At 40.6% G+C, this 22,284-nt stretch overlaps 3 protein-coding genes across 12 annotated transcripts in view; 1 reads left to right on the top strand and 2 right to left on the bottom strand.

Annotated features, from left to right (window-relative positions):
• Nucleotides 1-1,925, top strand: part of LOC138016532 (uncharacterized) — a 29,225-nt gene extending 27,300 nt beyond the window's left edge. For all 4 annotated transcript variants that reach the window (XM_068863700.1, XM_068863701.1, XM_068863702.1 and 1 more), the window contains one exon: nucleotides 179-1,925. Coding sequence is in view for 1 of the 4 variants with exons in the window: in XM_068863703.1 (XP_068719804.1) it covers nucleotides 179-207 (29 nt within the window). In the remaining 3 variants the exon portion in view is untranslated. The remainder of the gene's footprint in view (nucleotides 1-178) is intronic.
• Nucleotides 1,746-14,981, bottom strand: LOC138016531 (uncharacterized). Of its 5 annotated transcripts, XM_068863696.1 has the most exons (5): nucleotides 9,844-10,351; nucleotides 8,630-8,746; nucleotides 7,340-7,471; nucleotides 4,461-4,679; nucleotides 1,746-4,320 (listed from the first exon to the last, which is right to left on the bottom strand). In XM_068863696.1, the coding sequence occupies exons 3-5, from the start codon at nucleotides 7,367-7,369 to the stop codon at nucleotides 3,172-3,174; spliced, it is 1,398 nt and encodes a 465-aa protein (XP_068719797.1). In that variant the 5' UTR covers nucleotides 7,370-7,471; nucleotides 8,630-8,746; nucleotides 9,844-10,351; the 3' UTR covers nucleotides 1,746-3,171. The 5 variants fall into 5 exon arrangements, with proteins under 5 accessions (XP_068719797.1, XP_068719796.1, XP_068719798.1 ...); XM_068863695.1 differs by lacking the exons at nucleotides 7,340-7,471; nucleotides 8,630-8,746; nucleotides 9,844-10,351 and adding exons at nucleotides 13,326-13,527; nucleotides 14,845-14,981; XM_068863697.1 differs by lacking the exon at nucleotides 7,340-7,471.
• Nucleotides 14,709-22,284, bottom strand: part of LOC138016529 (gamma-secretase-activating protein-like) — a 39,737-nt gene continuing 32,161 nt past the window's right edge. For 2 of the 3 annotated variants that reach the window (XR_011125825.1, XM_068863694.1), the window contains 5 exons: nucleotides 21,049-21,098; nucleotides 19,639-19,691; nucleotides 17,802-17,867; nucleotides 15,831-15,902; nucleotides 14,709-15,106 (listed from right to left, as the gene is read on the bottom strand). Coding sequence is in view for 2 of the 3 variants with exons in the window: in XM_068863694.1 (XP_068719795.1) it covers nucleotides 14,985-15,106; nucleotides 15,831-15,902; nucleotides 17,802-17,867; nucleotides 19,639-19,691; nucleotides 21,049-21,098 (363 nt within the window). In the remaining variant the exon portion in view is untranslated. Of the gene's footprint in view, nucleotides 15,110-15,830; nucleotides 15,903-17,801; nucleotides 17,868-19,638; nucleotides 19,692-21,048; nucleotides 21,099-22,284 lie in introns of all 3 variants that reach the window. The other variant, XM_068863693.1, reaches the window with a different exon arrangement.

Genomic DNA, 22,284 nt, shown 5'->3' with positions numbered 1-22,284 from the left:
TGCCGGCGGCTTTAGTTTCCAAATCTTCGACATTCCTTTAAATAGCGCGGTTGGATAAGAACATAAGAACCTGCATCGTATTAAATAGTTGAATCTTTGAATTTATGGAATTTGTAAGTCAAGAGTTAAATCTGTAAAGACGTTTCTCGTGTTGATTTTGTTGCTCTTCTTGTTTCAGGGACAAGTCAACAATTCAAGTCACTTTGACAGGATAAAGCAATAAAGAATCGCTCATGGACACCTCTCCGCAAAATTTATTGAAAAAGTAATCCAGTTCGTGATGCGATTGCATTTAGAATTGTATGTAATCCTGGAAAATCGCTTCTGAGGTCATCTTGTACATACATTTAAAGACTTAACCTGGTTTTAGGCCGGCCCATCACAAAGACGGTATTTTATCGATCAATCTTTAAGTGGCTTGATCAACTGAGGGAACGCCGGGGTGACAAGGGAAAGTAGCTTTAAAAAGAATCGCCTTCAAACAAAATGGACGATATTTTGAAGGAATAATATCAAAGTAGCGAAAATGCGTAAATAAGAGAACATTATTTTTTTATAGTGCATTTGTTTGGTTGAGATTACTTCAGATCACATTTGTGTTTAGTATAGCTTTGCGAAGGAAATCAGGCGCTCGTGAACTTCGGGAGAACGTTCATGGGTTAACAAATTTTTTTTTTACACCTAATTAACAAACACACTTACAAGCGATAGTCATACGCTTTACAGAATGTGGAAATTTTAAATATCATTTATGTTTATATCGTGTAAAGGGTAAACTCTGAAATCGATCAAGCGACTCAATAGTGCAATTTGGCTTAGGAAGACTGTCATTAGGGAGTTTAAGCAAAGATGACGGCTTCTACGGTACAAAGTAATAATATTATCGGTTGAAAAAGAAAAAGGTGCCTTTCTTTGCCGTACTCCACCAAACAACAACTTGAAGTCAACAAATTTTAGAATGAACCATTTATTTGCTATCCTTGCTTTAAAACCATTCGTATGTACCCATCCAGTTACAGCGGAATAGTTCGCCCGTATTGCCCAAGGTGAACAAGAGGGAATAATCGCTAAATACTTGCGATAGCGCTAAGTTATAGTTTGGCGTCACGTTTTCGTTGACGTTTCAGTTGTTCTTGCTTAAACTCCATTTTTATTATTTCTGGTCCGGAGTAAATTGAGGGTTCCTCATATCCGGCATTTAGTCTTCATCGCAAAATTCTTCCCTCCCCGTTACCCGCTTATATATTTCTTTTCCATTCCTTTCCTTATCGCAAATTGTGCATTTATGTACATTAAAGACCCACCTTCAACCGACAGGCATTGCATGCCGCGGAACAATTGTCATTTATGAAAATCCAGCCAAATTTCAAATTCATCCATTTAGATCGCAGCGATAAGCAATGCGAATTTCCATAACAAAAAAAAAACGGTCGAAAAGCCTGTCGGTTGGAGGTGGGCCTTTAAAAACAGTCAAGCTAACGTTGAGCCCGGTCCTCTCTCTCTTTTATGAAGAAAGACGGACTGAGGTTGTTGCGGACTGCGCGACCACCCGAATGGTCAAAAAAATAAACCTTCAAAAGATTGCCACATTAATGGCGCGGTCAAGTGATCTTCCGCAACTGACGGCAATAGATGAAAGAAGGGTCTAGCTTTCAGAGTGCTGTCAAATCTTTGTAACTTTCACGTTCAAGAAACTTTGGATAATAACATCAAATCTTCGAGAGAAACAATCACTTGCTATAAACTTAATACCCTGCTGTTTAATTAATCAAATAAGAATGTATATGTATATATCGGTTCTTGCTACGACGGTCAAACTATTCTTTATGAAAGATGCATGCTACCTTTCGATAGTTCCATATAATGAAAACGAAGAATAAAAAAGATTATGTTTTAAAAGAATTAAAAAATGTCCAAACGAAAAATCCGCTGAAATCACTGGACACGTTCTTGAGTCCAAAAGAATCCCCTTGCCTAGCGGGTTCAGTAAATAAGATGATGGTATGAATTTTATAGTTCTATGAACGGAATCGACTTGATATGTTACAGATTTCTCAATATCTTCATAATAACTGTTTCCAGTGTATCACTATTCAACATTTAATTTCACGTATGTTATAGACTGTGGGGAGGGGACGTTTCGATTCGCGCAAAAATGAAATGAAATGAAAGCTCTAACCTCGGTTAATTGTAGCAGACGCACCTTATCATATGAGCCAATAAATCGCAGCATTCCCCAAGCGCAAGAAAACACGGGCGAGCAAGTTACAACACTGTAGCTTTTCTGATAGACATTTCTCCAAAATGGCAGCAAAGGATTTGAATGAGATAAAATTGCACTGAATGAAAACCTGATGCCAGATTTATAAAAAGCACCTTTACCTTAGTAACCCTGCAAAGTTTCAGCGTATTAGGTAGGTGTTATATCAGGTGAGAAAATGTAAGTTGAAATTTGACAAATTTACAGACGTTTGTATGGCTGGGGGTATACGTCATACCCACAATCATTCAAACGTCTGTAAATTATTCATTTTTCAACTTACATCTCAGATAATATTACACCTGATATGCCGAAACTTTGCAGGGTTACTTAAAAGTAAAGGTGCTCTTTCTATTTCTGTTATTAGTTTTTAATTTTAATTTCTTTGAATTTTTGACCGCCATTTTGGAGAAGGGTCTATTCGCCCTTGTCACACGGCGGCCATATTGTCCCAGGAGACCAAAAAAGCTTTGTTTTACCACGCCAAGCCTCACCCCCATGGTTTCCACTGCGAGGCTTGGCGTGGTAAAACAAAGCTCTTTTGGTCTCCCGGCACAATATGGCCGCCGTGTGACAAGGGCGAATTGGTTCAGAAAGTAGCGAGATTTTTATCGAATCGCCGAGCGTAACAATTTACAACAAAAGCAATTGCAAAATTATCATGACCGTATAGGATTGAAGCATCAGACTACTGTGGGGATAATACAATAGAAATATTGAATGAATAAGGCGTACTTTGAAGACTACATAGCCGGGTCTGCACTATCTTGAATGCGCATGCGTCCAAAGTTCACCATATCGATCACCATTTCATTTTTCTATCACTAGGAAAGCAGAAAGTGATTACTATAAGATGCCTTCTACCCTCCACTAATTTGCTGCGTAAGAGTACATACGGAGGAGCGCGGATTTTACTCTTTCACCTTCATAGTACGACCTGTCCTTGACAAAGAAGAACTATATTGGTGCATATGGTCTCGTGAACGCAACAAACTTCGGGAATTTGATAAAGGACTGATGAAAAATCGAATTCTTTTAGATGCAGTGGAAGACAAATCACGTTGAGACGAGCCTTGTGAATCCCGAAATTCTACCCTAGAACTTTCCAGAACAGGAAAATTGCCTTCTCCTTCTTTTGAAATCTCACTTCTGAGACGGCAACAGTTGGCTTTAGCACTAGCTAATTTGTCAAAGAGTGGCTCCGACATTACCTTTTCTGCTGTATATCGTGATGCAAGGTCCCCTTGAAGAATTTCGGTTCTAATTCTTTGCACTCTCAACTGCTCCCGCTTAAGATTTGCGCGCAAACGATCGACTCGCTGTTGACAAGAACATGAAGTTACTGGACAGCAACTGGAATCGATTGCTTCAGCTGTGGATACTTTCGCTTGGTTAGAATTCAGCAAGTCGGTTCCATAGTCTCGTTTCAACAACATACTTATCACGGTCTCTTTTCTCACGTGACCTGTTGACGTCATATCCACAAATTCTTGAGACTGGTTTAACTTTCTCTCCAGACTATAAAACCTATTGCGATGAATTGAGGAATCGGTCGGATTCTGATGTGGAAAAGAACGCTGTTTTTTCTTTTGCAAAAATTCTAGCTCTTTGCTGTAACCGCAGACACCAAAACAATTTCTCCACTGGCGGGCAAGAAAAAGAGCCTCGTAACCTTTGATGACGAAGTCTGGCACTAGCCTGAGAACGAGGTTGAACTTCATGCCACGTGGTTTGTTTGCGAGATTCATTCTGTAGACCACTTCTGCGCTCGCTGCGCTTAGCATTCTTTGGTTGATGGGGCCTGGTTCGAGCAAAGAACTCCATTGCTCAAGTACTCGTCCCAGATCCTTTGATAGTGACACGGTTCTCTCGTCCACAAATTGTTCCCCAAGCGGCTTGTAAATGTTAAAAAAAAAGTCTTCGTAAAGTTGTCTTGACTCACGGCAAGCTTGAATGAACTTGATCAGCATATCAACTGGTTTTTCCCGAACGATCTTATATATTTTCGAATTTGTTTTTCTTCCAGGAAGGTTTTGTTCCCAATCGAGAAGCTCTTCAATCTAAACGAAAGGAAGAAATAATACTTACATTAAGTGCAGATCGACAACTCAAAACTGCATAACCATTCCCTAGAGCTACCGAGAGTTTCTTTTACTGAGTTGTCATAAGTGTAAACAAACTTTCAAACTTCTTTGTTTACCTGTTTTGTAGCCACAAGTTGCGTTATTGTCACATCACGCAGTCTCTGGCATCTCCATGACTTCCGCAGGGAGGTGATTTGTTTGAGCCGCATGTAAAGATCCTCCAAGAAAAACTCCTTGTCCGCCAAAAATAATTCGAGTTCGTGTTCAAAATGCATCAGCTCCGTGTCGAGTTTGGCTTCGTGCGCTGCTTGGGAAACTTCTTTTAAATCCTCCAACTAAATAAGCGTCAAACAAGATGTAACATCGAACAGTAGAGTTTAAATTCTGCCTCCCGAGAATGCAATAATCTCTTCATTATCTGCATGCGTTTCTTCACTCCTATTCTATACAACTACTTGATTTCCTTTCCTTTCATTTCATTTCTTCGACAAGACAACTCAAAAGAAAAATATTCTCAAACTGAAGAGGCACGCAAGTGAGCGAATGTGGAGATGAGCAAAAGTTCCAGGGAAAGTCTATAAAAGGGTTTGAGACCCCATAAAAGATAGACCACCCTAATACACGAGAGAGAAACGGTATAGAACTAAAACTCCCAAGAATCGCGCTGAAACGGCATAGGTACCCCAAGCTCACGGAGTATCGTTGTTGCGTTACATAACTTCTATAAGGGGTTTGTATCGGGAATTTAGCGATCGTGATTTAGGGCATTGAAATAGGAATAAAAAAACACCAGAATTTCTCACCTTGCCTCCTTGTCTTGTCTATGGTATGTTCTCAGTATTTCTTGCCGTTTCAGCGCGATTCTAGGGAGTTTTAGTTCTACCATTTCTCTCTCTTGCATTAGGGTGGTCTATCTTCTATAGGGTCTCAGACCCTTTTATAGACTTTCCCTGGCACGTTTACTCATCTCCACATTCGCTCACGTGTGTATTCTTGCCGAAATCGGTAACAAATAAATAAACAAATAAATAAAATATATTCCCCAAGGTTGGTTACTTGCTGGCGACGGTCTCGCATATCCATCGAAGGAAATCAACCGTAGATTCACTCCGAACGCTCAGGTCGCCTCCAGATTTAGCTCAGTGCACGTTAAAATCCTCCTCTAACTAATGCCTTTCTCTATCGGACAAAAACAGCCGCGGTGCGGGAATTTCGGCTCGCTAATCTAACAGCTCCCTTCCATCGAGGACTGTCGGCGATGCTTTGCCACGAAGTTCCGTGCACGGCCGTTGGAAAACACCTTACCGACCGAGCGCAAGGTTCAAATTTTATAATGCATCAGCATTTCCATTATAAAGATGTTTCGCAAACAAAACACAAACATTCAGGTTGTTCTACAGTGTACCTATCACTGACATCGTCGACCACCCTGTGTGTAACAAATTTGAAACTTGGGACCGGTCGGTAAGGTGTTTTTCAACGGTTTCGTGCACGGAACTTCCGAACCAAGCATGTTGCTAAGGGCAAAATCAGCCCACTTCGGCGATTTTCAATTCCTTTCCGTGAAAGTTTGTCTGATATAAGTATTAAAAGATGTAGCAGTACTATCATCGTTGGTTTCAGTGGAATTTCGGGTCGATTTGAACATTTTGGAATAATTTACAGCAGCTTGTGTTTCCAACTTTGAAGATAAAACAGCGAACCTACAACCCACTGGAATAGCGCTGGTAAGGTATCGACAAGGTAAGGCATTTTTGGTCGATTCATTTTCTTTATTTCGACTGCTAAACACGTTTGCAAATTCCCATACAAACGCTTATAATTTTAACCGATCGTGATGCTAAAATTACATTGCTAACTTGGGGTATCTGTGGCAATACCTACGTGCTGATTGTGAAGGAACAGCATTTTTTTTCCTGAAAACTTTGTCATAGCTTTGATGAAGTCAGAGGAAACAACGACTGCAGTTTACTGCTCGGCTATATTATGGTTTAAGAGAATGTGCACGAGAGGTAATTCAAATTGGCGGCAAAATTGTTCATGTTGATACACAGGGAACCCACCACTAGTTCAGTGTTGTCCCTTTTCAAAGCAAATTAGATGTAGAGGTCGAAATATAAGGATGACCAAACTTTTCAGAATCATTGATTCATTTTTGTGTAATGATAATTACTACTTCCTTTGAGACGACTTATTAAACTTTGTTCGATTCGCGCAAAAAAGATTCTCTTTTTTCAGAAAACAATTCGTGTCACCAAAGAATTTTGGAGTCGTTTACTCGAACATGACAATTGTTGATCCAAGAAAAGAGCTTTGTATCCGCCCTATTAAAAGCCAAAAGAAAAAAAAAGAAAACGAATTTTCTCGAGATAAAACTGCTTGTGAGGTTCAGCTTTCGTCTCCATCTCAATAAAGTTTATTGGTTAGATACAGTAGCATTCAGTGGCTTTGCATCGATCAGTTGTAAAAAGAGAACCGAGTGGAATTCATTCTTGAATCTGGCTAGTCGAAGAAACCCATATTTGCAACCTCAATAAATCAGTCCTCCCGATAAAATTACTAAAAAAATGAGATTATTACCAAGTTGTAGACTTTTTGAAGGAAAGAAATGTTTATTGGAAGTGCAGGTTGTAGATGAAAGATAAGCGCGAGTATCACTTCAATCCTTTTGTTGAAAAATTCTTGTAACAACTACGTACTCACGCTTTTCTCTTAAGCTATCGTATGCGTTAAGAGTTATTTTTGCGTGGTTATTCACTGTTGCACTTTCTTTGCCCTGAACAACTTACGTGATCTCTCAATTTCAAAGGAGATGGCCTTGTTCATGAAGAAAGACATTTTCTCCTCTTTTTTTTCCATTACGCTTGAGTCATCAATGATAAACAAACTCACTTCAAGTAATACGATTTGGTTGAAGGGTCCCTTGTTTCTTTTTCTTTTAAGGTATTAAAAAGCTGGAATTAACAAAAAGTCTACAAAGGATTGTAACACTCACGGTCGTTCTCGATTTATCCAGCAGAAACATGGCAACCAGTTTGAAGTAGAACTGTAATATACTTCAGCAACAAGGTAAAGTACTAACAAATCGCATCACTAAGACACAGGGCAGAAGTTTTCATTTTCAAATCTAATGAGAGAGATAAATTACAAATATTTGTGTTTCTGGTGACCACTCGTTGTGTAAATGGGCCGCAGCTGTTTTGCGCTAATTGTCGCCTTATCTTAGACTTTAATCAATTGAGTTATGTTTTGTCACCCGACGACACTGATATGCTTTTCACACGGTTGTAATGGACGTACAGAGGAAAGTAACCCGCTGTCTTGAGGTTTGAGGTTTGTGACGACTGCATTAAAAAAAACGTAAGACGCGATGTATATTTCAACCAATCAGAGTTAACATGGAACCCACTGTGCCTTGTTCGTAAGCATTTTCCCGCGCTCAGAACCGACTGCACGTTTTTTGCTTTGCGTTTTTATTCGCACGGTTGATTCTCTGCCTCCTCTATGATTGGCTAAAGGAGTCACTTCGATGTTATGTTTGTTTCAAAACTGCTCCAAATACCTTCTACGCCAATGAAATTGGAGTAGTGGCGATTAAGATGAAATATCTGATACTGTCCACATCCAAAATAAGAAAAAGAAAACACTTGAAAAATTGTAGTTTTTCCTTGAATTCATAACTCCCACCTGTCATGCTAAACTAAAAAATACTCCTAATCTGCATCATTAATTACAGTTTGTTTGTACCAAACTCAACGGGAGATAAACCGATTCCGAACTACATACAGAATATAATGAACCAAGATTGTCTAATTCTTCAGACCGGTGATTTCAATAAAATGTCAAGCAATCGGTGAAACTTTGATTTAGAGCTTCAATTAAGGTCGCTTCCCGGGAACAAAAATGGCAATTAGAAAGTGTGGTTCATTATCTCGATCAAATCCTCAAATAAATGCAAAGAGGACGTCCAAGCGAGTGTCCATTTTTAACAGATCGATGCAATGAAATGGGTTTTTGCCAGTGACGTTAAATAAGGCGACTTTGAAAAAAAAAGAAAAAAAAAACCATCATCAATACAAAAAATAGGTCCGCAATGCGTACTTGTGTGGAAATTCAGTCAAATAAACGTTGATGATTAGCATTACGGTAAATGTAATACATTTTGTCATGTTACAGTGATAAATGTCGAGTAAAGATTACGTAGAATCCCAAGCTGCAGACAAGAAAACGGTTAGGGGAGAAATATGTTTGCTATTCTAGTTTCGAGGACATTAGGGGTGCTTACCATTTGTCAGAATAAACCGGTTGGGATGACCGGTGAATAATGTTAACAGTTTTTCCAAAATCAGGAAACCAGCTCAACGAGATGGCGTTTACCATTTGGCTGATGAGAGACTGGAAACTGGAAAATATAGCAAATGGTAAGGAAATTTCCACTGCTCCGTTCGGAATGTAAAAATAAGACTACTTCTGTTTTAACATTAGCAGTAAATGTGAAGACCTTTGACCGGAAGTTTGAAGGCATTTGTTTTTTAATTTGCGAAACTGGCGCCGTCACGCAACGTGTCAACAAATCGTAGTTAAAGGAGGGAACTTAAAATTGCTAATCGTATTAAAATCTACAGGATAATATTTGTCATTATGTTATTGCCAACGAGTCAGGCCTTCTGAAGACAGAAGGCCTGGCGAGGCGGCAGCTTATAGAGCCGCGAGAAGATTTTTAGGCGGACGAAATCTCAGAAGCGCTTCAAATTTGAGTGTAATGTAGACCAAAAGCTGTAATGTAGACCAAAGCGATGAAATGTTGACCGTAGCGATAACCAATGAGAGTGCCGCACGAGTACGCCGCGTGATGTTTGCAGCCGCCAGGCGCCAGATCACGCAAGCTTGGCTCGTTGGCACTTTAGCGACAGCTATAACTAGTATCTATCCGATATAAGTTTCAAGGCATTATTAGTTTTTTTAACTTGCGAATCTACAGAAACTGGCGCCGTCACGCAACGTTTTAACAAATAAGTTAAAAGAGGGAACCTCAAATTACTAATCATAAATGTACAGGATAATATTGGACTTTGTCATTATGTTATATGTGTCCGTGAAACTTCGGTTGTTGGAAGCAATAGACGGGAGTTGAAAGCAATGAAATCATTCAAGTATAAATCTCCTTCCGACAGTTGCAGACTACTTGGCGCGACACTATTTACTAGAATTAGGTCTTAAGACCTAATCTACTCCCTTCGAATCTCTAAAACAAAGAACTACGACAAATCCAGAAATATCTAAACATAAATTGTCAGTTTTGCTCTGTGAAAGCTCACAATAAATGTAAGTTGAAGGGTTATAGAACTTGCTAAGTAACAAATTTTCAAACTTAACTCGTTTTGTGTGAGCACAGGCAGCCCAAGCTCGGTATACGATTTATAGACTTTGTATGGGAAATTAAGTTTGAGCTTATAAATGCTAAAATAAGCTGTAAATGTAGAAATAAATTTCACTTACCTCTACGTGCAGTTGTCCTCGTCTTTTCTGTGCAATCGGAAGGCAAACTCTGTCCGTTTTAGACGGGTTGTGGCTTTCGATTTTTTACGATGTCGTTAGTTGTCATTTCCCCTCATAAAGAGAAGAAAGGCTGGTAACTCGCGGCGACCTCGTCCCACAAATTGCTCTCGTATCACAAAGAAACGGTCCGAATCGCCATAAATCCACCACAGCCTTAACTAAGGCCAAATAAATATACTATCACATCAGGTGCGGTTACACTCACCATGGTAAATGCCATTTCCCATGGTAAATTATCCCGCGGTGCCTCACACTTGGGTTTTAGTATACCGTGTTAACTAGGGGTCATGCGTTACGAAGATTACCGAGGTAAAACGAAATCTCACGCAATTCATTGGCGGGAAATTTAATCACAACTTCATCAGCATCGCGATTGGCTCTTGTACCTCGGGTATCAAAACACCCTTCCAACTTCCCACGTTAAATGTCATGGGCGCTTCCACTGATCTTTTTGACGTATCCATGGAAATTTCACATGGGAAGTTTACCTTGGGAAATGTCGGTCACACTACTAAATACAGTTTCCCGTGGTAAAAAGGCAATTTACCACGGTAAAAGTGCCCCGTGTAACCGCACTTATTAACTCCACTCCGGGACCACACAGCGACCACTGCACTCTCATTGGCCAATGAGAATGCAAAAATGTAATATGATCGCCATCAAGCTATAACGGCCGTAGCCACACATCTAGCTGAGCGCATGGGAAGATTATAGAAAGCCGAACATTATTTGGAATTTATCCTCCAAAAATCGCTGTGCGGTCCCGGAGTGGAGTTTAAGTGATAGGAAATTTATGTGGCCTTAAGGCTGTGTTGTTTTTATGGCGATTCGGACCGTTGCCTTGTGATGCGAGAGTAATTTGTGGGACGAGGTCGCAGCGAGTCACCACCCTTTCTTCTCTTTATGAGGGAAAATGACAACTAACGACATCGTAAAAATTCGAAAGCCACAAACCCGTCTAAAACCGACACAGTTTGCACTCCGATTGCACAGAAAAGACGAGACAACTGTACGTAGAGGTAAGTGAAATTATTTCTACATATACGGCTTATTTTAGCAAATAAAAGCTCAAACTTAATTTTCCCATGCAAAGTCTATAAATCGTATACCGAGCTTGGGCGGTCTGTGGTGTGCGAGTAACAAAAACTCAAATTTATTTCAAAGTGTTTGCAAGTACTCCACTAACTTTTCTTCGTATATACGACTTCTCCTTACCTTGTAAATTAATCGCACCGAGAAAACAAGTCGAAATTCGCCAAAAGACAACACAGGTACCCCAAGCTAACAATACTAACAATGTAATTTGAGCTTCACGATCAGTTAAAATTATGGAAGCGTTTGTATGGGAATTTGCAAACGTCTTAAGGAGTCGAAATAAAGAACATGAATCGAACAAAAATGCCTTACCTTGTCTTCTCGACACCTTATCAGTGATTTTGTGGCGTACTTCGGCCATTTTCAGCGCTATTCCAGTGGGTTGTAGGTTCGCTGTTTTTCCTCTCTATATATCTATCTTTAAGGTTGGAAACTCCGTACCCTGGGTACGAGAGGTTTTTTCTCGCGCCCGGTGTCGCCTCCCTTCGGCGACACCGGAAACTGCGCAAGAAAAACATCTGGCACCCAGAATAGAAACTCCGATGAAGCAGTCGGAAACACAAGCTGCTGTAAATTCTTCCAAAAAGCTCAAATCGACCAGAGTCTACATATTTCAATCCTTATATCAGACAAACTTTCACGGAAAGGAATTAAGTGGGCTGATTTTGCCCATAGCAACATGCTTGGTTCGGAAGTTCCGTGCACGAAACCGTTGAAAAACACCTTACCGACCGGTTCCCAAGGTTCAAATTTGTTATAAACAGGGTGGGCGACGAAGCTTAAGTCTCAGTGGCAGGTACAACTTGAGGCCCTTCTCAGGAAAGTACTGAGCTGTCACGCAGATACGGAGTAAGCTCAGGGAAATGCTGATGCATTATATAGAAATGGCCGTGCACGAACTTCGTGGCAAAGCATCGCCAACAGTCCTCGATGGAAGAGAGCTGTTAGATTAGCGAGCCGAAATTCCCGCACCGCGGCTGTTTTTGTCCGATAGAGAAAGGCACGTGCACTGGGCTAAATCTGGAGGCGACCTGAGCGTTCGGAGTGAATCTACGGCTGATTCCATCGATGGATATGCGAGACCGTCGCCAGCAAGTAACCAACCTTGGGGAAATATATTTATATACGAGAGAGAACGGTAAAACTAAAACTCCCTTGAATCGCGCTGAAACGTCCAGAAATACTAAGAACATACCATAAATAAGACAAGGAAGCAAGGTGAGAAATTCTGGTGTATTTTTAGTTCTATTTTAATGCCCTAAATAACAATCGCTAAATTCCCGATACAAACCCCTTATAAAGTTTATGCAACGCAACAACGATAGAAGAGTAATGGTCGCCACACACAAACAATCATTCCCAGGGTCCTCTCTCTTCCTAATAGAAACCACGTGACAAACATTTGGCTCTCGTATACAAATAATAAAGAAAGAAAGAAATATCGCCGGTGCTGCTATGGGGGAGGTGGTCAGATGGAAAGATCACAAAAAGGGGTAAGTGCTTGCTCAAGCCATGGTTATTAGCGCTAACCACCGTTAAGGTCTCGGTAAACGAAAATGAGGTGTCCGCGGGGTGCCGGGGTCCGTGGAAAAAAAGGGGTGCCGGGGTCTATGGGAAAAACGGGGTGCCGGGGTCTATGGAAAACACGGGGTGCTGGGGTCTGTGGAAAACACAGGGTGCCGGGATCTATGGTGTTTGTTTTCCATGGACTCCGGGAGCCAGTGTTTTCCACGGACCCGGAAGCCCGTGTTTTCCATAGGCTCCGGCACCCCGCGCCCTGGCTTTTCCACCAAACCTTCTCAATCAGAAGCACATGACCTTGAAGCGTGTAACTTGCAAATCTTTCCTTGGAACAAAGCTGAAGATTTTTGCGTTCATAACTGCGAGGATCATAGCTTCACTTGATTTCATATCCGGAAATATATATCACATATCATTGGCCCTCATATATCATTTCATCATTGTTATTATCATTAACCAGGAGCCCATCTGGAGCGTGCATACAGCGTCTGTGAAACGGCGTTTTCACAAGTAGGTTTATTTTTAGACTAGCCCTTCCCGCGAATTCGGTCAAAAAACAAAGGCAGTTCCGGTTCGGTGACCCTCTGACGTCAGCTCCATTTCTTGTAATTGGTCATCGGGCTCCTGTAGCCTCATTCGCGGGAAATTCAATCTAAAAATAAATCGGTCTGAAAACGCCGTTACACGAACACAGTAGAGTTGTAAGCTCCGGGTCATGGGTTCCTGCATTAACCCGTTATCCTGCGATTGTGTGGCTGACTGCTCTACCATGTAAGCTGTAACCCATCTGGAAGCTGGTCACTTACAAGTTCGTATTCCAACGACACCAAACTATGCAACCTCCTTTTCATGTTCAGTACTGATTTGTTCTCTCCCCGCTTCAACGTCAATTGCCTTATGCTAAAGCTGCTCCGTTTGTAAAGGGCCATTCCTCTTACTGAGCCCTGGTGTCAATAAATTCGGTGGCTTACTACAGTTTTCCGAGGACAAAGATCAAGATTTTGAAATCTGTAAAATTAAAGCAACAGGATGTTTCTTCTGAAGTGTTAATCACTGCCATTGATGTAAAATGTAATTTTAGCTAAAGAATATATGCAAATGAGGGGAAAATGCAAAATATAGTGACCGAGCTCTTGGAGGGGGGGACTGAAAACTAGACATTTCAAAGGCCTTTTTGTCAAAAACTAGCCGTACGACCAGGGTCATATTTTAGGGATTAGTAAACAATATGATGCCGAAACCATCAACATTTTTTAAAAAATAGATCTATCAGACAGTTTTTCAGTTATTATCAAAATATACAACAATTGACGTTTTTGTCATTTTGCGAACCTGCTAAGGGAATCCTGAAATTTTAACTTGGGAGCGCACGACTAGTTTTTGAGAAAAAGGCTTTTGAAACGTCTAGTTTCCAGTCCCTCCTCCAGGAGCCAGATACCAATTTTATGCCCAAATATGGGCAAATGTAAGATGGAAGCTGCACGCGCTGGAAAATGGACGAGCTACGTTACATCTAAATAAGGAAAGTTCTAAACTCGAAAAACCCAACATCTGAATCAGAGTTACACGCTTCGGGGTCATGAGCTTGTGTCAATCCTATGGGTAATAACTTTTCGTGGAAGACTTGTGATTTGCTGCAAAGGTCTGGTTACACGGGAAAATCAATCAAAAAATAACTCGGTCTGTAAAAACGCCGTTCCCTGAAAAATACAAAACCCCGGTGGGATCGACGCCTATAAAATAATTGAGGAGAAAGCGCTTCCTTTGTAATTCCATCTGCAAATGTTAGCACTTTTTAGTCTTCTCGGATGAGGACTATAAACCATAGAGGACGATTGAGGAAAGTTATATTTTGAGGTGACGCTTTCGTCGACGTCACAGATCGTCAGAATATTGGTCAGTACAAAGCTGTGAATGGTTTGTCTCCGGTCTGACCTTCTTGTCTCTCAACCTGCCACCCGTTATCAACTGTGATCGGCAGATAGAGAACTTCGTCTTGTCCCATGTTCTGCTACTACATCTGGAGACCGAGCTTTCGCAGAGGATGGACCACGAATATGGAATGCTCTGCCAATATTGCTATTAGACGGTCCAAGAACATTACTATTTTTAAACAAAATTTGAAGAACTCTTTTGACTTGTGACTCAGAAATATCTACTTTGGACACTATTATGCCATTTTGTAAATAGCTTTTTAAAATATATATCTTTATTAAACAGTAATTGTATAACGCTTGAGAGAATTAAGCGCTATAATCTCATAGCGCTATAATCTCATTATTAAATTGCTAATTTCATTAAATTAAATCTTAAAGTCCCTAATACCTCGATGGGGTGGGGACCCCGAGTCCTCCTAAATTCCTCCTTGCACCTTTGGGCAAAACCAGTTCAAATATACTTCTCCTTGGAGCAGGAATCTCTGCCGGGGTTTTCAGAGGAGAACAATTCATTTTTCACCGTTTGTTCTAGAACGGAATAGTTCCCAGGCTTCCTATCGTCTCTCGTTGTGTTTCCATCAAGGCGCGCATTTCAATGTAGTCGAGGTCTTCCTGAGAAACTCCACACGACTTGTCATCCGCCCTGACCGCTGCTATGGAGGAAAATACGAGTAATTCACAGGCTACTGCCCAATTGTATAAGGGGCCACGTAGACAGCCGGCAATCGATACGAGAGGTTCCTTATGCCAGCCCCTGGGAAAACAGAACTTTGGCTCCGGTTAAAAAACAAATAACAGGTGAATTCGAAGCCACTGGTAATCCTCTCGGTTGTGAAAAGTAGCCGGCTGCCAGCAAATACCACCAACTCAGTACTTTGTTATCTTGGAGGGCTAAACAATTAGATTGCTGGTAAACAGATAACCTCTAACACCTACAGTTTACTGGACACGCTACTTCACATAATATTTCAAAGTAAAGCTATGATCCTCACAGTTACGGGCGTAATTTTAACAATCACGTGGAGAAGCCTGAAAAATTCAGAAGTTCAACGGGGTTTGAGCCCGTGACCTCGCGATACCGGTGCGACGCTCTAACCAACTGAGCTATGAAGCCACTGACATTGAGAGCTGGTCATTTGTGGGTTCTAATTTTCCCGTGAGGAATGAATCAATGAACGAAATGATATATGAAATGAATCATATACTGAACTGCGGATATGAAATCAAGTAAAGCTATGATCCTCGCAGTTATGGACGCAATTTTAGGTTTCAATTGCTGGTCTGCTTCCATCGTTTCTTTCAATGTCCCTGAAAAGTCCCTCAAGGACAGTACCGGTATTCATTCGCCGTCACAGCAAAGGAATTGAATCTCACCGTTCTTTCTCAAGGCGTTCATCAAGGTTGCCAAAGGCCGAAATACTTCAACATCACCATCAGGGGAGGGTTCTGAAACAGTAAACGAAATATTGCGTCCTTTCCTCAAGCCTTAAAGATAACAAAAGCAAGCAACCCCGTCTCCCAAATATATCGAGATTCAAGTGGGTATTCCTTCAACTTCACTCCTTTACATTAATTTCCATCACATCATGGGATGCCACATTAAGTCCGAGTCGGATATTATTACGACACTCCAAACGACACAAAAACCGTTTTCGTCACTTAAAATTATTGCTGACAAGGGGAAGCAGAGCAGAAAGAAAAAAGATTGGCTTGGTCGCCTCCCCTTTATGTTATTTCTGTAACGAGCAGTTGGAGACATTAGAGAATTTATTTTTTTTTATTTTGAAAAGGTTAACACTTTCTGGAATGAGCTCAACACTATTCTTAGAACGCATAAGCTACAACTTTAGTTTCTACTAACTTTGAGATAACATATATTTTATTTGGGCACTTTGCACCGGACAACAGTGAGAATCCTTTCTTTATTACATTATTCTGGAGAGTAAATAGTTTGTTTTTCGCTCTAAGTTAGGCATAACTTTTCTCTCCATCGGCCTCTTATTAGCAAAGTGTAAGAAAACATAACAAGTCGAACGTTTTATTACGGGAAAAAAAATAATAAACTACAGTTTCACAATAAAAAATGGGAGCCCCTTATGCGTTGATGGAAAATTAGCTATCAAAAAAAAAAAAAGGAAAGGAACTTTAAGTGTCTAGTCGTTCTAGCGCTGGAGCACTAATTGGGGACACTGTAAACTGAAATTAACAATTAACGCAAGACAAGTCAAATGTTGGTTTTTTTGAGGAGACGGGAAACCGGAGTACCCGGATAAAACCTCTAGGTGTAGAGTAGAGAACCAACAAACTCAACCCAAACATGACGCCGAGTCTGGGAATCGAACGCGGGCAGACGAGTGCTCTCACCTCTGCGCCATCCCTGCACGCCAATCTTATTACTCACTTAGTGATTACTCCAGGTTTGTGTGTACCGTTTTAGTGCAGTTTTTTCCATTATATTGTGTAATCATAATCATAATAGGGAGCTTAAGCACGAGCGTTTCTGAGACGAGGACGGCAACGGGAAGGAGAACATTTCGCGTGCCAGGGCAGTGGTGTCTCTCGTATTTTCTATACTAATCATCTCTGTTGGGGAAAAGATAATTAAAAATGTAAATTGCGTTGTGCGAAGACAAGTTAAAAGGGAAAACAACTCACTTCCGGTTACTGTCCGCGTCTCAAAAACGGGCGTGCTTAAGCTCCCTAATAGCGGAGAGCGCGCGCACGGAGAAATATGGGTAAGAAAATATGATAACCCATATTTGGTTTTGGTCACCGTACGACCGTACGACCGTCCACCCCTCCATATATGCCAATGTGACCAGTATCACGTGACCACATTGCGGGCTCAAGTTTAGAGCTCATAGACCATTTTACGGAAACGGCGGCCATTTTGAAATCCATTGTTTCAAATCGCTTTTATGGGATTCTAAGGGGGTAAATTAGTATGCAATTAAAATCCCGTAATAGCTATTTGAAACAACAGATTTCAAAATGGTCACCTTTTTTATTTTAAGTTGACCACTGACTCAGTGATTGGTTCAAAGTTCTCGCGCCACTTTTAAACCAATCAGAGGTGAAACCAAAACTAATCGTGCGCGTGCACATTTTCCCGCGCTTCGTGACGGCTACGCGTAATTACTTTGAGTTTTGATTGGTTACTGGATTGTCTCCGTCTATTTTGATTGGTTAAAGTAATTGCTTTGGCTTTGGTTTTAAGATACTCGATTGAAACTCGCTCTATCACGCCAGTTGTCAAGCAACCTCATAATCAAACCTACGGATATTCTTACACATAATTAGCACACGAAACATTTTTAATATTTAGATAAAGTAAAGTTATTTTACCAGAAAGAGCTTCCGTTCTTCCATCAAGGATACTTTCTCGAGTGTAATCAATATTCTCCCGAGTACCTGTCAAGGGAACGTCAAATTACAGAAAGAATAAAACGAATAGAAGGTTAAGGACTGAAAGAAAGCCCCTGTCACTTTAAATTTTAGTGACGTGATTTTATTTACACTTTCCGCAATCAAAATAGCACTTGGGTAACTTTTTCAACTGGGAAAAAAACCGATAATATGTTCGACTCGAACATCCTTCTCTCTCCTGACCACCAGTCCATTACCCACAGGTAAGATTTACCCAAATTGGGCTAGCCCCCCCCCCCCCCCACCCCCTCAGAGTCGGAAAAGTGTGTATTTTTAAACCAGGTTTTGCGGGAAAATAAACAATAGAGCAAATCGGCAAACTCAATGTTGTATCCAATTCAAATCATTTGGGAATAAAACGTTTTGTTCTAGGTATTTCCACATCATTTAAATGTGAATGATTCATTATAATGCAAATTCAATACACAAAGAATCTTAACCCCGGGAGATTTGAATTGGGTACAACGTTGATCTATCGTCTATTTTGCCGCGAAACCTGGTTTGAAAATAAACACTTTTCTGACGCTGATAGGGACAAACCTGATACTACATTCTTACACTTAGGTAATGGACTCTTGGGTAATGGACTCTTGCCCTAACAAATAGAGTATGATATACGCGAGCGAATCCCCCATATCTTGTCTTACGGGTCAACAGCCTATCAAGAGGCGAAGCCGAATGGGCTATTGACCCGATGGCCCTTGAGGGCGAAGGGTCTAATTGTTTTGGTATCACCCAACTAGTAATAATACAGTTAGCAAATGCAAGTTGAAGAAATATTTATTTGGGAATAAAAGGAAAGAAAGCGTCTCGCTTTTCGCTACTCGAGGACTATTACTAATAGTAATAGTCCTCTAGTAGCGTAGCCAATCAAAATGCAGGATTTGCATTAGTCCACTAATTCAGAATATAACAGTGCTATCATAAGAACTTTGCAATTAGTCCACCTTGTTCACGTTGTACAAAACGGGCGAACTATCCTATAAGGGGATTGGTACAAACGGTTTCACTGGTAAGGAAGAAAGAAAGAATGGTTCACTGTATGCTCACGTCATTGTAGACTTCGTCAAAGAAATGGACTAAAATGCGTGCCGCACGTGCAGCACGACTATTTAACCAATAACATTTCGTTTTGTAACGTTGCCGTAGGCGACGTCGTCGCTTAAACTCCCCAATGTAAAGCCCTGGCCAAACGAAAACGAGAGTTGATGAGAGTTTGTCAAGGGTTTCACGGGCAAACAAAAGAGAAAGCCTGGGAACCACCCTGGAAAAAAACCCCTTTTGACGTAAATATGGCGACTAGACAGCCGGTATGTTCAGCCTTGGCGTTGTCCTTGGTCCCCGAATCCGATGTCACATTATTTTTTCCTTTTTCATCAGAGCTCGCTGGAAAAAACAGCTGACCGTGAAAGTCTCGCTCAAACTCTCGCGCGCGTCCAAACGAGACAAAACTCTCGACAACTCTCATAAAAATTTGAGCAGGTTCAAATTCGATGAGAGCTCTCGAGAGTCGATGAAAGTAGCCGAGAGTGGATGAGAGTTCCTGGCAAAACGAGAACGAGAGTTTCAACTCATATCAACTCTCGCTCTCGTTTTGCCACGGCTTAAGGACCACAAACGGCGGGATGTGCAAAGCCTCCGTTTCTGCTCATCAACAATGCCGATGAGTTCCTATTTCGTTGTCGTTACTTGTGCTATCCAACTTCCATATATATTCGGTAAAAATGTTATGCAATAAGACTGCATGAAATCGTACCTCCCGCATTGTCTGTTATCAGCAAATCTTCCACAAGTCGGTGAGAAAGATATCTGATAGGGAAAAGCAAATATATAGATAAGTTTGGATGGACTCTTTTTCATTTCATTTATTCTCATTATTATTGGTAGTTTTTACTTCATAGTTGTGTCGGGCCTCGGAATTGTCACAAAAATGACGGACGTCAAAACTGGGCGTGACTTAAGGTGGCTCAAGCAGTTTCAACACTTTCAAGAGACCTTGCTATTGGAAGGACTGACACTACAACACTTTATCACGTAACAGCAATGTTCTGGTACCATGTGAAACATCAATTATTCCTCAACAAGATGCAGTCATTTTTGTGACGTAACAAGTTACCATGGCAACAGGAAAGCCTTGCAAAAACAACTTATATTTTGGCTTTAGTTGCTAATATCTGAAAAACGAACTCGGTAACCCCAATTTCTTATTGCACAAAAATGATCAGCACGCCACGATGAAAAATTTTGTGGAGCGGATTCAGAGCTACCTTAACTCTTCAATTATTTAAGGTGGCTCTGAATCCGCTCAACAGAATTTTTTTTAACTTTGCAGAACGTTTCATTTTGGTATGCTGATTACATTTCAGGAATAAAAAATGGGGGTCCCCGACATCGTTTTTGAGATATGAGCAGCTAAAGCCAAAATATGGGGTATTTTTACGGGGCCTTCCAGTTGCCACCGTAACTTTTTACGTCACAAAAATGACCGAATCTTTTTCAGCAATATTTGGTGTTTGAGATGGTACCATAACATTGCTGTTAAGTGATAAAGCGTTGTAGTGTCAATCCTTCTAATAAGAACGTTTCTTTCAAGCAAATTTGAATAATCGTGACCACGTTGTCCTAAAAGAGAAAGGAAATTCTCAAACTCACTAATAATTCATAAGCCAAAAACAAAAGAAATAACTACCGTGAAGGAAGTTTGGATATGTGGTCTTAATTAGCATACAATTTCGCCAACTTTGATCCAAAATATCTCTTAAAATACTTATTCCTTTGAGAAGCAATATCAAACACTCGAAAGAGTGTTTCATCAGATATCCAACCACCTCGAAATCGGTTAAAAAAACTCGCTTCTCCGTGTTTGGATATCCGATGAAACACTCCTTCTCGTGTTTGATATATTACGTCAAATAATTGAGATAACTTGGACAATAAAAGCTACAACGCAATTAAAAGTGGCGGCCGTATACACGCATATGGCTTTGTTTACACCCAAAAATGTGGTTGCCATGATGACGTGACGTCACACTTAAGAACTCTATTTGGTGGTCCGAGGAAACGACCTAACTCCAAAGAGAGATATCGAAGTTATAAACACCGGTCTGGAGCACCAACCGGAAGCCATTGACACTTCGCGACAAGCAATGTTTGGATCCTTACTGACCTTGCTTTGAATGGGTGTTCCCAGTGAAGAAAAGCTTCTTTGGCCTCAACCTGAAAATAATTAACAAATAGATACAATGTTATCGTGCGTCTGTTCAGTAATAGATCAAAGATCTCTTACTGAACAGAGATGTACGGCAACATGGAATCTATTTGGTTTGTGCAATAGACCAATTTCGATATATCAAAATTCAGTCCTAAACAAAAGACATCATCTCGAGGCTTTAGGGAATAAATATAATGATTTGTATGAGTTTATTTCCCAGAGCCTCGAAATGATGCCTTTTCGTTTGGACTGAATTTTAATATATCGAAATTGGTCGATAGAGAATTAAAAGCTCTTTTGATGACGTCAGCTATGTGCCTGTCCTCTACTGGATCATAGGTGAGAACCACAAAAAATGCGTGCATTAGTGAACTTATTATATAACGAATAGTAACAGTGAAATACTCAGGGGAGAGGGGGAGGGCACTGGGGTTCTGCCTCCCATTTGTCACGAATGTGTACAGGTGTTTGTTGGTTCTCGACTCTGTCTGCTCTGAAAGGTATTCCCTAAAATCAAAACAAACATTTAAATTCATTTGATATGAATTGCAGTCTATAAATTGAGCAGATCTGCTCCACTACAAAATAAAATCGTTACTGAACTATTTACTAGGATAGACATTATATTAAAAAGCAAAATCCCCTGAAACGTTTTCGACACCAGGTCATCATCAGGGTAAAAAAGAACCATCCGCTAACTGGATATTTTATATCCTTCGGTAATTCCCGATTGCGAAATTGAAGTTTCGCAACGGGAATGCCCTCCATTTGGGAATTACCAACGGAAGGTGCTCTTTATAATGATGATGACCTACTGTCAAAAACGCTTGGATTTCCCTTTTTTGATATAATTTTTAGCCTTGTAAATAGTTCACTTTTAAACCTATACGTAATTCACTTGATCTCTACTCCTCGGGTTGTAAGACAGGTGATACCTATGAGCTAAAGCTCTAATTTATTAAAATCTGACACACTTTTGACCGATCAACAGCAGAAATCCCTTGACTCCTTTCCCTTATGTGAGCTCGGAGTCGAAGTCATGTGTAGGTTAAGTTTGTTGGTTCTCTACTTCGGTCTAAAATGCTCCGTATTTAGTGACAGATCTAAATGGTAAATGTAAAAGTAAATGTAAATGTACTCTGCTCCGATATATTTTCTCCGGGTACTCCGGTTGTCCCCTCTACTAAAAAA

The sequence above is a fragment of the Montipora capricornis genome, chromosome 9 (genome assembly GCF_036669925.1).
Source record: "Montipora capricornis isolate CH-2021 chromosome 9, ASM3666992v2, whole genome shotgun sequence".
Lineage (NCBI taxonomy): Eukaryota > Metazoa > Cnidaria > Anthozoa > Scleractinia > Acroporidae > Montipora > Montipora capricornis.
This window is presented reverse-complemented; position numbering and strand designations above follow the sequence as displayed.